General features: G+C 39.1%; 1 protein-coding gene and 1 long non-coding RNA gene across 10 annotated transcripts in view; one reads left to right on the top strand and one right to left on the bottom strand.

Annotated features, from left to right (window-relative positions):
- LOC105210424 (talin-1) overlaps window positions 1–17,481 on the top strand; it is a 55,626-nt gene that overhangs the window by 28,254 nt on the left and 9,891 nt on the right. For 5 of the 7 annotated variants that reach the window (XM_054230261.1, XM_054230263.1, XM_054230262.1 and 2 more), the window contains exons 3-11: window positions 9,522–9,819; window positions 10,080–10,478; window positions 10,580–10,771; window positions 10,856–10,934; window positions 11,023–11,526; window positions 11,592–11,680; window positions 12,246–12,334; window positions 12,663–12,779; window positions 12,846–17,433. In XM_054230261.1, the coding sequence (XP_054086236.1) occupies window positions 9,684–9,819; window positions 10,080–10,478; window positions 10,580–10,771; window positions 10,856–10,934; window positions 11,023–11,526; window positions 11,592–11,680; window positions 12,246–12,334; window positions 12,663–12,779; window positions 12,846–17,433 (6,193 nt within the window). In that variant the 5' untranslated portion in view covers window positions 9,522–9,683. Of the gene's footprint in view, window positions 1–1,774; window positions 1,917–9,521; window positions 9,820–10,079; window positions 10,479–10,579; window positions 10,772–10,855; window positions 10,935–11,022; window positions 11,527–11,591; window positions 11,681–12,245; window positions 12,335–12,547; window positions 12,571–12,662; window positions 12,780–12,845; window positions 17,434–17,481 lie in introns of those variants that run through there. The other 2 variants (XR_008471127.1, XM_054230264.1) reach the window with 2 other exon arrangements.
- LOC105210423 (uncharacterized) lies at window positions 1,916–10,080 on the bottom strand. Of its 3 annotated transcripts, none has more exons than XR_008471129.1 (3): window positions 9,932–10,080; window positions 6,766–7,277; window positions 1,916–6,699 (listed from the first exon to the last, which is right to left on the bottom strand). It is a non-coding gene; the product is annotated as an uncharacterized LOC105210423 (long non-coding RNA). The 3 variants fall into 3 exon arrangements; XR_008471130.1 differs by having other exon boundaries at window positions 1,916–6,889; window positions 7,112–7,277; XR_008471128.1 differs by having other exon boundaries at window positions 7,112–7,277.

Genomic DNA, 17,481 nt, shown 5'->3' with positions numbered 1-17,481 from the left:
TCCAACCCCATGGAGTGTGTGATTTTAGCGCTTTATAATCATACATGTGTTGTAGCCACCCAGCAATTTCGGTCCACCACAAAGCCAGCCTCCAACCCCAGCCAGTCAGCCAGCTGAGCACATATACATATATACATATTTACGACTTTGCATCAGCGCGCCGACAGCGCAGCATCGATACACACTTTTCACCCCTCTGTGACTTGTGCTTGTCCTTTGACTTGCTGACTTTGTTGTTGCGAGCGCTGGCATGGTGCGCTACTTGCCACTTGTCATTGCAAGCGGTCGACACTTTTTTGTTTTTGTATTAACTTTGAACTTTTTTGCCTGTAAGCGTGAAGCTGCGCAGCTTCCGATGGCGCATGCGCACAACACTGTCGCTGACACTTGCTATATGTGCTATGCTATGCTGTGCGGTGCCGTGCCACCACATCAGGCATTATCGCCGACGCAATTGCCAACAGCTTCATCAACATATTATAAAGTGGTGTTGTCCACCACCACCACCATCATTATCAACACCACCAGCGGGTAGCTGCGCATACTAAGCGAACTTCTTCGAACGCTTACGACTAGTGGAATGGCTGAGTTAAGCAGCAGTGGCTCACGATGTGTCGGTGACGGAACACATCATTCTAGGCCTAACCACAGATCGGAAAGGACATCAGCGGCGAGCAGTAGCCAGTCAGCCAGCAGCAGCAGCAGCCAGCCAACCAGCTAGCCAGTGTTATCAACAGCTCAGCTGTGAGAAAGTGCTGGCCGTTTGTTACAACTCAGTTGTGCTTGCGACCTGCCACGTTACACTTGTCGAAAATGTAGCGCTGCGCAAAAGAATCTGCGAAAAAAACAAAAAATAATTCGAAGTCGAAATCAAGTTTTCAAGTTTTTACTCGAACGGTTGTGCTCAGCGTTTATACATTGTAGCGGAAACGAACACGCGTTTGATAAACAATTTGTTTGTTATTGTTGTTATTATTACGTACGACGTATATTAGAGTTAACGGTTTTTTGCTTTTAAAACAATTTTATTCAATAAAATTGGAAAAAGTGCCTTGCGTTCTACAAGAGACGCCAAGTAACACCAAATCGCCTTAAAACACACACTAACAGTGCCTTAGAGACAAACGCAAATGTTTCGGTTTTAACAAAAAAAATTAAAAAAAAAAAAATTAAAAAAAAAAAAAATAAAAATAAAATATAAAAAAAAATAAAAAAAAAATAAATTTAAATAAAATAAAATAAAAATAATAATAAATAAAAAAACATAATATATACGCTTTTTTTTAAATAATAACTGTAAAATAATTTTTTTCGTGCCTTAATCGCCGCAAACGCCTTAAAATACAAACACACTCAATTAGCCTTACGACATTGTGCCGTTGCCGTGTAACGTGTTTTTATTGTTTTAAACGTCGTTTTATTCGTTGTCCAACGTCGTGTTTTTAAACTGCGCTCAACTCGCTTATTGTTGTTACCAAGTCCATCAAGACTAGTACTTTTTTACCGCAAATGTATACGTTTTAAAAAAGCTATTGCTGTTGTAATTTTAAAACTGTAATTGTTAAGCATCGTTTATTGTCGTTATCGCGTTACGGTATTTTGTTGTTCGTTTATTTTCGAAAATAAATTTGTTATACGAAAAATCAACGTTACGACGTGCCTACCGTGTGCGACGTAACGTTGTTGGTGTCACATCACAACGTGCCTCAAACAGTTGTCGGCGATTCGATCGCGTTGAACAGCCCCGACGCACTAACCCGCCGGCGGGCCATAACCGTTCACCACGAATCGCACGTACGAGCTGCAGTAAACGATTTATAAAATCTTCACACAATTGCCTTGCGTTTTGTGCCCGATGTGCCTTCAAGTTTTTAAAAGTAACAATAACTCAGCAATGAGTTTAAATTGTCCAAAAAGTAAGTAGAATTAGACGAAGGTGTTTTTTTAAGAAAATATTCTAAAAAATTTTGTTTTATAAATTTGAGTTTTTCAAATGTTTGAAGTGTCTAACGTTTCTTTTCAAAGTCCATGTTTTCTTAAAAAAAAAAAAATGTCCGAACAGTACTTAAATTTTTGGCCAATTTTGAAGTGTCCTACTTGTTATTATTTAGAAAGATCGCATAAGTTGGAAATATAACGCTTGTACAGACGAACGTATGGTCGCTGAATTAGACAGAAGTCTCCCATCAATTCATGACTTCAATAGTTTTCGAAATTAACGCGTAAAGAAAATTTTAACTTCATTATTGAAACTTCTACTCAATAATACTGATCAATTCTTAATATAATTAGGGTATTCACAAGATGTCATATCGATATATTGTCATATTTTTTTATGACTGTCATACCAACACTGTTGTTGTTTCACATGCAAAATTAAAATATGACTGATACAACACTGCGTTGTATGTTTCTTTAGTTCGCTATTCTATACCCCTACCCATTTGCTGCCGAATTTTTTCGGTTTTTTGCGGCATATGCCTAGTACTGTAGTAATCGGTTAATTTTTGGAACCGGTTTTTTTGGGACACACTCGTTGCAGTGTGGGCGGTCGGTGGGGCAAAACTTCGACGAGTGTGTAGTCGATTTTCTGTGAAGAACCGGTTTTTTTGGGTCGGTCAGTGGTCGGTTTTGCTCGTGCCCTTCTGCCCGAACACTTCTTAACCGATTTATACCGCACATTGTATATATCTGGAAAATACGGACATATATCTGATTTTGGCCTCAGCAAAAATCGCTTTTATTAAGTGTAGAAATATAACAAAATATGACATACAACAATTAAGAGTGCTCACAAGTGTCGTATTTTTTAAGAATATTAAAATATGACATAAGACATACAACAACATGCTTGTGAATTGCCTAAATGTTTTGTCTTTCTGACTGTAAAAATAACTTCGAGCTCTTAGCTACCCGAAAGCTTTATAAATGAATATGTGCTTCATAATCATTTGAATATTTGAATATTTGGAATCAAGCCCAAACGGCTCTTTGACTAGTTCCCTTATTATCTCATTTTCAGTATGCATCACAAACCCAATCTTGAGTTGAATTGCTAAGCTCAAAAATTTGGATTTATATTTCATAAATATTAAATTCGGGTATACTCGTTGTCGAGGGTGTTATGAATACCAATTTATTCAAAGATGATCTCTAATTTGTTCTCTAGTGTTTATTGGAGATTACACGAAATAAGAGTTTATTACCGTTTGCTTCGTTTACTCCCGTTGTTTCGAACTATGATTTTTATCCACCTTTTTTACAGTTAATTGACAATTTTTGACAAGTGCTGTGAAAAGAAATAAATGATAAATAATGATTTTTTAAATATTAATCTCAAATATAGTGTCGACATTTTTATTTGAAAATTTGGTACACAAAATATAAAACATATTTCTGACGAATTCAGCAAACTTACAACAATCTTCAGTTGTTTGTAAATGGCTTGAAACTTCCATTGTTGGAGTCGCAAATATCACTTTTCTTCAAAATAATGACAGAACTCTGCATAAATATCCTTGTTTAACCCATTAGTCGTTTGAGACTATTCAACTGGTTTGAAAACTAAAACTTAGACTTGATTCAACATTTTTCAGAAAATTTTCATGAAAAACTATAAACTCAGTATTTTTTATTATAATCTAGCACTACAATTGGTTGCTAATCATCACTTTAACCGACGGTTAACGTTAAAGTGTACTTTAAAAAGTGGAAATCGACTTTTTTGTGAAATACTTTCCGGCGCTCTAAGTGTAAATAATATTTTGTGAAACGTCACATTTTCAACAACCGGAAAAAACTTCCCGTTAACTTTTAACCACTACTTTAACCAGTGGTTAAAAATACATTATTTTGTGGAAGTTGTAAAATTTATTTTATAAAAGCGCTATAAAAAAAATGCATATAAAATTTATAGAGTAATAAATACGGTCTCTAATTAGATGTTATTTTTCAATATATGCCTTATTCCCCAATATTTACAAACATACATATGTATTGTATTTAGTGCCAAAACTCTATATTTAGTAATAAAATTACCGTATTGAATTGACTACGTGTTTACACTTGTTAGCTTATCCATTAGCGACGCTGTGTGAATTTACGATGATTTCCTATAGAAAATACTGCATAAATTACAAACATTCCGTGTGCTGCCACACTTTTGCACATACATATTGCTGTTTACACATGTTTAATACGGTTTTATGTAGTGATTAGATCGCTTGCTGGGCACTTGATAGGCGCACACCTGCTGCGCCAAATTACGAGCGCGCGAAAGGCGGCGACAACATTCCATAGCGCGTACGCTGGCAGTCATTAAAGTCCATAGTTGGGCAGAGATAATTATTAGCCACAATTTGCCACCCCAAAACCCAGCACATAATGCATAGCTAAGGAGCTTGTGCGTTTGTGCGCTTTGTTTTCACGCTGACAAATAACGGAAGTTGACTTTCTAGCTTACTCTGCACCGCATTCTTCGTTACTCCTTGTCGTGCTATTCTTCCGTGCAAACAAATCATCCATCCATCCATTTGAAATTAGATCCGCCAGAGTTATGACGGATATCACTTACAATCAACAAACATATTCCTCATAACAATGTGCTTTCTATTAATTATTATGCTTTTCGATGTGTAATCAAGTAGTAAATTTCATTAGTGCTTCCTGAGGCTTTTGTTTGTTGAAATTGATATTTGCCTGTGTCGCTATGTGTTTAGTGCAGTACGCATTATATTAGTGTATATAATAGTTGTCATTTTCATTATTGATTTTTTTTGTAGATTTTTTATCGCTAATAGTCGGTTCACACGACATTGCTAATTACTTCTATTACTTTTTTTCTCTAAATTGCTTAATCTAGTTGTGAATTATTGCTGTAGAATCTGAATTATAATTCAGAGTAAAATGTTTTACAGTTATATTTCCGTTTGCTGTTTATTACAATATCACGAAAACATTTTTTTACACCAAAGAAAATATAAAAGTTTGGGTACCTCTGAAAAAAATGGAAAAAAAATAATTTCACAATGTTAACTAAAAATAGTCATTCAACCAATTTTTGACACTAAAAAAATTTGACTGAAAAAATTAAAGTTTGGGTACCCCTGAAAAAAATTAAACAAAAAAGTATAATAATTATTTCACAATTTTAATTAAAAAAGTGTTGCATTCAAACAATTTTTTTGACATTGTAGAAAAAAAGTTTGGGTACCCCTGAAATAAATTAGATAAACAAATTTAATAATTTACCCATAATTTTAATTATAACCAGTGTTGCATACATTGATAATATAATATTCTGGTTAAATTAAGTTTAATTATTTTTCTGATTAAATCATAAAACAAATGTTTGAGAACTACTGCAAAATCAAAAAAAAACTATAATGTTTAAATCTAAAGCGATCAAAATTTCTTCAGTGTTTAATAATACCATTGAATTCTATAGTATGTTGGTGATAGCGCCATTCCATATAACAGTAGTTATTTCACAGGGTTGTATTGAAAATTTATAAACCTTATTTCAGCGCTCTCACAGTTGATTTGCAAATTTGTCGTCATTGCCTAGATAATATAATTATATAGAATAAGTGCTCAGTGATTTTTATTTGAATAAATATTGAAAAAAAAATAAAAGTTCGGGAACTGCTGCAAATACAAAAACTTCAATGCTGCCATCTGGAGTCAATAAAAAAATTACAAGATATTCACTAATACATGAAATCTTAGTTGCATTCATAGAATTTGACAATAATTCATGTTTAGCTGACGTCACAATACTAAATAACAGTAGTTATTTGACAGTTTCTAAGCTCTGACATAGATTTTTTACTAGCTTGACGTCACTGATTCAAGAATACATTTGAAGAGCATATGTCCTCAGTTTTGACAGTATTTGCAGTTGGTTCAATGATGCCATTCTAGCATATTTATAGAGTTTTGGTTGATTTCATATCATGCTTGCTCCATTATTCTTTACTACTCTCTTCACTTAAGTTATGTTAGGATTAAAATTCATCATCTCTACAGCAGCTTAAATACACAACCTTATTGCTGTGCGCACAATCTTTGCACATGCGCCTTTCAAGCGGAACAGTTGAATACAACGCATACAGCGCGCATCATTTGCCGCATGCCCATTAGTAGTCTACCACATCGAGAAGCTATACGCAACCCTAACAGTATGCTACAGCTGGTTGCTGTAATTTTCCAGCTCTACAGAGCGCTGTTAAAATCTCTACAAACTCTACAAGGGTAGTTTGTGTTTCATTGCCATGCCGTTTCCGTTCCTTTTCGTAAAATGAAAAGCTGTATGCGTTACGGGCACTTATAACTATGTATATACCGTTGTATTAGTGTGGAAAAACGCGCAGCAACATTAAAACTCAACGCGCGTGTGGGTAAGTTCATTGCCTACTAAGTGCCACCCTCTAGAGTGCCATGTGCCACTTTTGTGCGCCGTTTATTGTTCCAGTTTGCTGTAGCACAGCATCCATCCCCCAGAAATGTGTTGTGAACCGCATAGAAACGAATCAAGCCGCTTTACCACATATGTGTGTGTGTGTGTGTGTCACTGTGTTGGTGTATTGGTGTGAGACGTTTTCCAGGAGATGCACAGCAGAGATTTTAGCTTTTTGCGCTGTGCGTGATTTTCAGTTGTTGTGTGGAATTGGTGGCCAAAGGTTGTCTGCCGTCGGCGCGCTAGTGTTGAAAAGAGAAAAAAAATTAATTTTTTTTTTGCTGAAATTTAATAAGTGTTTAATTTACTGTGCTATTGAGCCCAGAGTGTTAGCATATTGCTGTAGTTGTGCGAAAAGTGGGAGTGGCAGCGCGTCCATCGTGTGTTAAGCGCTTCAAAGTAAAGCAGCTACCCGTTGATAACCTCAAAATGCTTACGAAAATGGCAAAAAGTAAATGAAAATTTTGAAAATTATGAATTTATTGAATTTACAGTTACTTTTAGCGCAGTATTTGTGTAATTTTCGAAAGTTGAAATACAAAACTTGGTGAAACGCTGCAGTTTGTTAAATATTTACTGTGAAAATTCAACTTTTTCTTGTGTATTAAATGAAATATAAATGTGAATACATGCATATACAGTAGACATACATACCGTGTGTGGCAGCGTATAATCACTTTGCTCCGCCATCCCTTTTTTTAATTCAAATGACCGTAGAATATCGATTTTGTTTTATGCTTTTCATTCTTTCAATCTCGTTTTGGTGTAATTTGTGTGAACTCGGCTGGCAAAAACCAAAGTCACAAAGCCATGGGCTGGGCTGGAAAACAACAAGACAAGGTTTAGTTTATTTAAAGACATACTTGGTACACATACATGCATGCAAACATACTAAAATTGATTTCAAAAAATAAATGATTTGATATGCTGGCTTTTAGCTCAGCTTTTACTGCTTACACATACATATAAACTTATATACATACATATGTATCATATAACATAACTATGCTATCAGTCGTTTATATTTAACAGTGCGCTGTTATATATCCTTTTAATTACATATTTTATCAGCACACACACACATACCATATATTGACAAGGTGTGCCCCAGTGGCAAAGTGATGCTTTTACGGTCTTCCGCTGTTTGTTGTTTTCTATACTTCCTTTCTTATTGTATATGCTTTATTGAACAGTTCCATTTCCAGCTTGAACCACCGGAAAAAAGTATCGAATTAGATTCATAGGGCAAACATTCAAATAAAAGCAATCTGCAACTGCACACATCTCACATACAAACAAACAAACATTCAAACAAACATTCAATGCAACTAAGCATTCCTCATCAGGGGTTGTCTAATGCCTAGTGCAGAATTAAGTCTAAGAGCAAACATTAAACTAAACGTGAGCGCATTGCGGTAGAACATTTACCGTCGAAGTCAAAGTAAGCGGTAACGGCTGTAAGGAGGGTAGTTGTTGCTGGCAAACTGCCAATTATGCGTACAGTGAAGAAGCTACAAAGAAAATATTGACAAAAGATACATACAGATAGCTGGAAATGATAGGCAGCTAGCTTTTAACAATGGTTAAAAGCAATAAAAATTAATGTAGAATTTGATATTAAAAAAAAGAGGAAAATTAAAGAAAAATCAATAAAAAAGATTCAGCAATATTTTAATAATTAAAAAATATATTTCTAACAATAATTTCCTTATGCAGCAGTTAACAGCTTTCAATATCTTTATATATGTATAATAGATAAATAATGCAGATGTATGTCTTTACAGTGTAATAGATATGAAGACCTCAGAAAAAGTGGAGGGTTTTCTTCTTTGCAAACAAAACATAAAAAGAAAATCCTTATTTTCTGTGCCTGCCAGCCTTCTTCTCTTCTCCATTGCTTGTTCTTCAGGGTGGATTCTGTGTTCATTAATTTGCTGTGATTTTTCCATTGTCAAATATGCGCTTCTCAAGTATCTCCAGGCAGGCATTAAATACACATAAAGTAACGTCTTAAAGTGCCCAATGTCTACCATTGAAAATAATGATTGATGATAAAGGCTGGCAAAGAGAATTTTCCATATTCCCTTATCTGCTTATTCGTGCGGATTATTGGTTCACCTGGATAAAATTCGGATAGCATGGATGCTTTAATATTCGTTTTTAACCGGATTTAGGAAGTTCAGTTTTATATTCGAATTTACAGTTATGCGTTTTTTGTATTTATTCAAATTATAAAAAGAGGTTATATTTGTTTTCATATGTTTGAAAATCTAAAAAAATATTTTCACTTGAAACAAATTAGAGTCCTCATGTAGAAGTATCTTAGCGCTAAAACCTCCATAACTGTTTCTCAATTGAGCTTCCACTAGAGAATCGTAGCGTTATCAAGACTCAGATGCTGTTTTACAACCTTCTCAAGTTTCCAAAGTTTTTAGCAAAAAAAAAAAAACATTTTTTAATAAAATAAATGTCTCTCGTCTTGAGAATTATCTATTTGAACTCAAGCTTTCAAAAATATTATTGAGAACCAATAATTGGTTTATTATTTATATCAAAACATGGATTCATGGACATTCATTGGGTAAAATGGGGAAGTTTTAGAAAATTTTAATAGTTTAAATTTAACTATACATTTTTAAAATATTTTTTTTATAAATAAAATAATTTAAAAAAATAAAAAAATAAGTTATCTTTAAAATTTTTACGTTTCGTTCGGTATAAATGTGTGTACTCACGAGTGCCCTAATTGGTACCTTTAAATTGAGCCTAATTCTTGCTTTTGTCATGTAAATGTCATAATATATAATCAATGACATGTTTGCCTAAGAATTTGACATTTCGTTTGATATATAATATATATTTTTATATAATTATTTTGTATACAGAATTTGACACCTTAGTATAGAATACTGGGAATAAATATCATATTACATTCTACATACATATATTTTTTTATATAGATAACCAGTCCAGTATAACCAGTCTGTGTATTTCTTTTAAAATCAATCACAAAACGAAAATACTAATACATCTCGACTTTCTCTTGTACTCTTCTCTTCCACAGTGCCTTTTAAAACTAAGTCTATAATTTTATTATCGAAAAACGCAAAAATCAATCATACTAACAATAAGAAGAACATAGTTAGTAGTCGATATCTGCATCACAAGTATACGCATCGAAGGAAAAGCGACGACAACGCCAACGCCAACGACGACAAGTGCCAAAATGTCAACACTATCGTTACGTATACAGTTAGAGGGTGGCCGTGTCACAAAGACCATACAATTCCATCCCAATACGACAGTATTTGATGCCTGTAAAATAATACGGGATAAGTTTGCCGAAGCTGTGCAGGGACAACGTAAGTACACAAAAAAAAAAAAAAAAAAAAAAAAAAAAAAATGCGCATAACGGTAGTATACACAAACAATTATATAGGCATACATTGATATATAATCTCTATATATACATACCTACACAATGTAGTATATATGTTTGTGTGTCACCTACGCACTTTGCCTCGCAGCTTACTTCCTTGTCTATCACACATTTTCCCGTTAATCATCACTGATTTTTTTCCTTTGCTTTTTCATCGCTTGTATCATCTGCTACAACACACAGCGAGCGAATATGGTCTATTTATATCGGATGAGCAACATCAACAGGGCGTTTGGCTGGAAGCCGGCCGTACGCTCGGCTATTATATACTCCATAATCAGGACACGCTGGAATATCGACGTAAATTGCGTACGTTGCGTGTACGTATGTTGGATGGTGCCGTTAAGACCATACTCGTCGATGACTCGCAACCAGTGTCGCAATTAATGGTGGTCATTTGTACGAAAATCGGCATAACCAATCATGAGGAGTACGGTTTGGTGCGCGAGGATAATGAAGCGCAGAATGAGAGTTTGCCGGATAATAAGTTTGGTACGTTGACGTTGCGTCGCAAATTCACCGAAAAGGATCGTGATGCGAAGATGGAAAGTTTGCGCCGAAAACTGAAAACCGATGATGAGAGTAAGTGACGTTAATTATTAAATATATATATTATATGTATATATGTACATACTTACATAACGGTACACGTTTAACATAAATTTCCACTTCCTTACTTGCAGTCAATTGGGTGGATGTGGGTAAGACGTTGCGCGAACAAGGCATCGATGAGTCGGAGACAGTGTTGTTGCGTCGTCGCTTCTTCTTCTCGGATCAAAATATTGACTCACGTGATCCGGTACAATTGAATTTGTTGTACGTGCAGGCGCGTGACGCCATACTCGATGGCACACATCCCGTTACGCAGGAGAAAGGTACGTGTTGTTGTTTTCTTTTGTATTGCAGCTATGTAAAAAATAAATAAATGTTATTATTGTTGTTTATTTATACTACAACAGCTTGTGAATTCGCTGGCATACAAGTGCACATACAATTCGGCCCACACAACGAAGCCAAGCATAAGCCCGGATTTTTAGAGTAAGTCTATTTGCTTTTAACTGCGCCAAACACGAATTTACATATATATTCCTCCCTTACTCCCACCAAAAAAAACACCCCTCCACAGTTTAAAGGATTTCCTGCCGCAATCCTATGTACGTGTGAAGAGCATTGAAAAGAAAATATTTGCCGAACACAAGAAACACGTTGCTCTAACGGAAATCGACGCCAAAGTCTTGTACACGAAGACGGCACGTGAGTTGCCCACCTACGGTGTGACATTCTTCTTGGTGAAGGAGAAGATGAACGGACGCAATAAGTTGGTGCCACGTCTTTTGGGCGTGACCAAAGATTCCGTATTGCGTTTGGACGAACGCACCAAGGAGATTTTAGTATCGTGGCCATTGACGACGGTGCGTCGTTGGGGCGCTTCACCGAATACCTTCACATTGGATTTCGGTGATTATGCCAATCAATATTACTCGGTGCAGACCACCGAGGCGGAGCAAATTGTACAGCTAATCGCTGGCTATATTGATATTATATTGAAGAAGAAACAGACCAAAGATCATTTTGGTATCGAAGGTGATGAGGGCTCCACCATGGTGGAGGAGTCAGTTGCGCCCTCAAAGTAAGTATTGCTAATGACTGAGTTTTGGAAGACAGTTACTAATTGCATTTTCATTTTACTTGCAGAGCAACATTCTTGCAACATGAAACAAATAAAATTGGTAAAATCAATACCGAATCGCTGGCACATCCTGAAATACTGCGTGCATCCGATGGTGAGTAGTCACTTTTGGTGCCTCAATTTTTACGCTTTAAGCTTCTTATATGAGTTATGAAAACTGATTTTTTTATTTAAAAAAATACGTAAATTTTTTAAAAATATTTATTTTTATATTTAAAATATTTTTGAAATTTTTTAAAAAAATTTTTGTAATTTTTAAAAAAATATTTTTTGATATTTTTGTTTTAATAATTTTTCGTAAATCTTTGATAAATATTTATTTATAATTTCTTTAAACTATTTTATTTTAATATTAATTTATTTATATTTTCTTTAAAATATTTTTGTAATTTTTAAAAAAATATTTTTTTACTTAAAAAAAAATTCGATACTTTTCTTTTAATATTTTTTTCGTAAATCTTTAAATATTTATTTATTTGTAATTTATTTAAAATATGTCTTTTTTATTTATTTATTTCTATTTTCTTTAAAATATTTTTGTAAATATTTAAAAAATATTTTTCGTATATTTTTAAAATACTTGTTTTTGTATATATTTTTCGCACGATTCGCATATAAATCTACGCACAAATTAATTAAAAAAATGTGAAAACACAAAGGCGAGCGCAAGTACACACAAGGTGAAATGCAATCGGTACAATATGGCGCCTACGTGGGGCAAGTAAACCACGCCCATCAACCGCCAACGGTGAGTACCAGAAATCTGTCAATACGATGCTTATTTATTTATTTTTATATATTTTTTTTTGCATTATCAATTAATTCTGTTTTGCCATGAGCTTTGTGTATGCTTCCATACATACATATATATAAATATACAAACATATGTATATTAGTAATCATAAAATACTAATAAAAATTCATTTCATTCAATTCATGCTGCATACACACCAAAAAATAGGTCAAAGCGAAAATATACATAACGTAGGTTAACAAGTGTAAAATATATTGAAATTTTGCTAACATTTTCTTCAAATTGACTATACTATACTGATAAAAAAAAAAACTTTTTATAGGCGAAGGAAGTACGCATAAGCCATATAAATCTAACCGACCCACAACGCGCCTTACTTGGCTACATCTCGGCAGGTCAAGATGTCTTGCTGCGCGCTGATGAGGAGCTTAGAACGAAGGTATGTATCAGCACAGCGCATGGTTCCATATGAAAAACACACTAACTCCCCGCTTGTTATTTTTAGGCGCCCATACAGGAGCTCGGCACTGATTTGCGTTCGATCGAATGGCGCGAGAACACTTTGGACACATCGAAACAGGCGGTGACCAGTCATGTGGCCACTATGAATGCGGCTACCGCACAAATAATAACCGCTTCACAATTTGATGAGGTCGACACGGAAGCCATCTCCGCATCGGTTTCACAAATAACACAAACCATACCGGAAGTAACGAAGGAAGTGCGTCTAATCGCCGCACTCATGGAGGATAGCAACAATGGTGATCGTTTGCTGGATGCTGCGCGTAATTTATGTAATGCTTTCAGCGATTTGTTGAAGGCCGCCGAGCCGGAGAGCAAAGAACCTGCGCAGAATCTCATTAATGCGGCCAGTCGTGTGGGTGAGGCCACGACGCATGTGCTCAGCACCATTGCCGAGGAAGAAGTGCCTGAGAATAGTGAATTGCATGATATGCTTTTGACCCTGGCCAAGGCCGTGGCGAATACCACCGCCGCTTTGATGTTGCGCGCCAAGGCGATTGCTGCCAGCTGTGAGGATGAGGAGTCGCGTAATCGTGTTATTGGTGCGGCCAGTCAGTGCGCGCTGGCGACTAGTCAGCTGGTGGCTTGCGCTAAAGTTGTGGCGCCAACGCTACATAATGCCGCTTGTCGTGAGCAATTGGAGGGTGCGGCGCGTAATGTAGCGCGCGCTGTTAACAATTTGTGTGAGGTGTGCAATGATGCCACTAACGATCCGAAACTGAAGAATGATCTGCTCGCCGCGGCGCGTGATGTGTCGAAGAGTTTGAGCGATATGTTGGATCATGTGAAGTTGAGCTCACGCGAGTATGCTAGTCGCACCAGTCAGGAAATGAGTCCGGTGGAGAATGTGATTATCGGCACGGACATTTTGGTGTCATCCAACGATCCACAAGAGATGGTACGTCATGCCAAAACACTGGGACAAGCGACCGCACAATTGATACAGAGCATCAAGGGTGAGGCGGATCAACAGAAGGATGAGGATATGCAACGACGTTTGCTTTCTGCTGCCAAGCAGTTGGCTGATGCTACAGCAAAACTTGTCGAAGCAGCGCGTCTCTGCTCGGGTAATCCACAAAATACCGAAAATCAAAATGCTTTACGTCGTGCGGCCGAAGAATTGCGTGAAATCACCACCACCACTGCAAATACACCAGCCATGAAACGTGGTCTAATCCATCGTCTCGAGTACTGTTCCAAACAAGCTGCCTCAGCCGCTACGCAATGTATATCGGCAGCACAGAATGCCGTACAACATAGCGATGACCACCAAACTAAGGAACAGTTGCTGCAGGACTGCAAGCGCGCTGCCGACACCATACCACGTCTGGTGACCTCGGTGAAGACCACGCGTTCCAGTCCAGATGATCCTAACGCACAACTCAATCTAATCGAAGCTGCCGAGCAATTTATCGAACCAGCCATACAAGTGTCGCGTTCCGCACGCGCGCTACAACCCACCGTCACCGACATACCCTCAGCGACACAGCTATCCAAGAGCGCCTTGTATCTAGGTCAAACTGTGTCCGAATTGAACTCGGCCGCGCAACGTGCACGTGAAGCATGCGGCGGTCAAGAATTGGAATCTGCTTTGGAGGCGGTGCGTAATTTGCACAATGTGCTGGACGATACACGTAAGGCCGCGCAATCGGGCAGCATTCGTCCATTACCTGGCGAGACAGTCGAAAACACAGCACAACAGTTGCGCATATCCGCTAAGAATGTGGGCCTTGCGCTTAGACAGTTGCTGTCGTCGGTTATACAAGAACAACGTCGCTACGCGGGTGTAGCCGGACGCGATACTGCCTTAGCGCTCGGTGATTTCACAAAGAGTGTGCATGGCGTCGCGGCAACAACGAAGAACCCGGTAGTCATTGATTGCGCCGACGATGTCGTACTACACTCGGCGCGCTTGATTGAAGAAGCACAGCGCACGCTTCAAAATGTCGGCAACACCGATGCGTTAACAAAAGCTGGACGTGATGTTACTGCCGCGCTTTCGAAGACTGTCGATTGCATACCTGGTCAGCGTGAAGTCGATAACGCCTTGCGTAATGTGAGCGAATTGAGTGAAATACTCTCGATGAGCGAATTCCCACCATCCGAACGTAATTACAACATATTGCAGTCGGAGTTAAAACAAGTCGCCGAAGGACTCAGCGCGGCTAGCGGTCAAATTGTGCAGGCTTACGATAGTCCCGCCCAATTGGCCGATACGAGCCAAAACTTCGCGACCAACTATCGCGATATGCTCGCTGTTTCGATGGAGATGGTCGGTCAAACACCCGACGAGGTCGTACGCTCCGAAATGATCGATCGCTTGCGAAACGTTTCCACACAATCGTGTTCATTACTATCAGCTGCCAAGTCCATTGCCGCCGATCCGGGTCAACCGAATGCCAAAAATCTGTTGCATGCCGCAGCGCGTAGTGTCATCGAAAGTATTAATAAACTTGTCGACGCCAGCGTACAATCGGCGCCGGGACAAAAGGAGTGCGACAATGCCATACGTAACATTGAGGGGCTGCGCGTGATGCTCGACTATCCACATGAGCCCATCAACGAACAAGGCTACTTTGAATGCGTCGAAAATGCCACTGGTAAGTCACGCAATTTGGGTTACGCCATTTCCGAGATGATCAACAATGCCAAGCAATCGAATCACGTTGGTTTTGGTCAGTCGGTAAACACTGTGGGAGAATCCATACACAGCTTGATCGAGTCATCTGCACAAGCCGCCTACTTGATTGGCGTATCACATCCCAGCAGTGTCGCCGGACGTCCGGGTATCATTGATCAGGCGCAGCTAAGCTGGGCTTATCAAGGCATACGACAACATTGCGAGATCGTAAGCAGTGCCAAGGCAACGAAGCAACAAAAGATATCAGCGCTGACGGTAATCGCCAAACATACCAGTTATTTGTGCTCTATATGTCGACAGGCCAGCATGAACACCAACAATCCGGTGGCGAAGAATGAATTCATTGTGTTGGCCAAACAAGTTGCCACAGCCACCTCCAACTTGGTACAGGAAATAAAGGGTATTGAGGATGAACCATCCACACCAACACGCGCACGCCTTGTAGAACCGCTATTGGAGTCTGTGAAAGCGGTACGTCAATATGCTTCCAGTCCGGAATTCATTTCGGTGCCAGCAAAAATATCGGCGGAAGGACGCAAGGCGCAAGAACCGGTGATCAATGCCGGACGCGGTGTCATCGACGGCGTTATCGAAATGGTGAAAGCCGCAAAATCTTTGGCGCTCTCACCTGATGATCCACCAGTGTGGCAACAACTTTCCAATGCCTCAGCGCCCGTCTCCGAATCCGTCAAACGTTTGGTGGACAACATACGCGAGAAAGCGCCGGGTCAAGCACAATGTGACCAAGTCTTGCAAACGCTAAACACATGCACACGTGAGTTGGATAGCTGCGCCATGGCTGTGAGCGCACAAGGTTTGAGTCAGCGACGCGATAATAATCTACACGGCTTCAGTGGTCAAACATTGAATTCCGCCGCCGAGTTGATTGACAAGCTCGAACCGATACGCATGGCGGGCAAGAACAATGCCGAGCAATTGGGACATGCTGTTGGCGAGATTTCGCGCTACATTGTGCCCATGGTGAATGGCGCCATCGGCGCTTGCACGCACATCGTGCACACCAACCAACAAATGAGCTTGATCAACCAAACCAAGTCGGTGGTGGAGAGCGCTGTAACGCTGGTGCAAGCTGCCAAGGATTCGGCCGGCAATCCACGTTCCACTAACGCACATAAACATCTAGATGAGTCTATCGATTTCACACGCCAGGCCATACAAGAGCTAACGGAAACTGTTGAGAAGATCAACGCTGAGATGGGTGTCGTAACTGGGTTGATGGAGCAAGTAAATCGTGCCATTACACGTTTGACCGACAAACGTCAATCGTTGCTTAATGCCTCCTACTCCGACTCATTCGTCGACTATCAAACACGCATGGTGCAATCGGCCAAGGAAATCGCACGTCTGGCAAATGAGATGAACGCCAAGGCCACCATCGAACCACAGGTGTTGCCACAACTCGCCTTAGAAATGACACAGCATTACTCGCAGCTGACACAGGATTCGGTGGGCGCATCCACGACCACATCCACACCGGATGTTGCAATGCGCATACGTTCGAGCGTGGTGGATTTGGGTCGCTCAGTGAGCTCCATGATACAATCGGGCGCCACCGGCGCACGTCCCAACGACGCGTCGAGTCAAAATGAAATCTCACGCAATGCGCGTGACGTCTCCGAGAAGGTGGCTCAGGTTTTGGCGGCGCTTCAAGCTGGTTCGCGTGGTACACAGGCATGCATCAATGCTGCACACACTGTGTCCGGCATAATTGGGGACCTCGACACGACCATCATGTTTGCCACCGCCGGCACTTTGCATTCGGATGGCGATGGCTCGTTCGCTGATCATCGCGAACATATTCTACAAACCGCTAAGGCTTTGGTCGAGGACACGAAAGTACTGGTCACCGGCGCTGCGGGCACACAAGAGGAACTGGCGAACGCCGCACAGAACGCCGTCTCTACTATACGTAAGTTTTAAAAATATGTTTGTTTATAGTTTAATTAATTTCGAATTA

This window comes from Zeugodacus cucurbitae, chromosome 4, assembly GCF_028554725.1.
Source record: "Zeugodacus cucurbitae isolate PBARC_wt_2022May chromosome 4, idZeuCucr1.2, whole genome shotgun sequence".
NCBI lineage: Eukaryota > Metazoa > Arthropoda > Insecta > Diptera > Tephritidae > Zeugodacus > Zeugodacus cucurbitae.
Note: the sequence above shows the minus strand (reverse complement) of the source record. Positions and strands in the feature narration are given on the sequence as shown.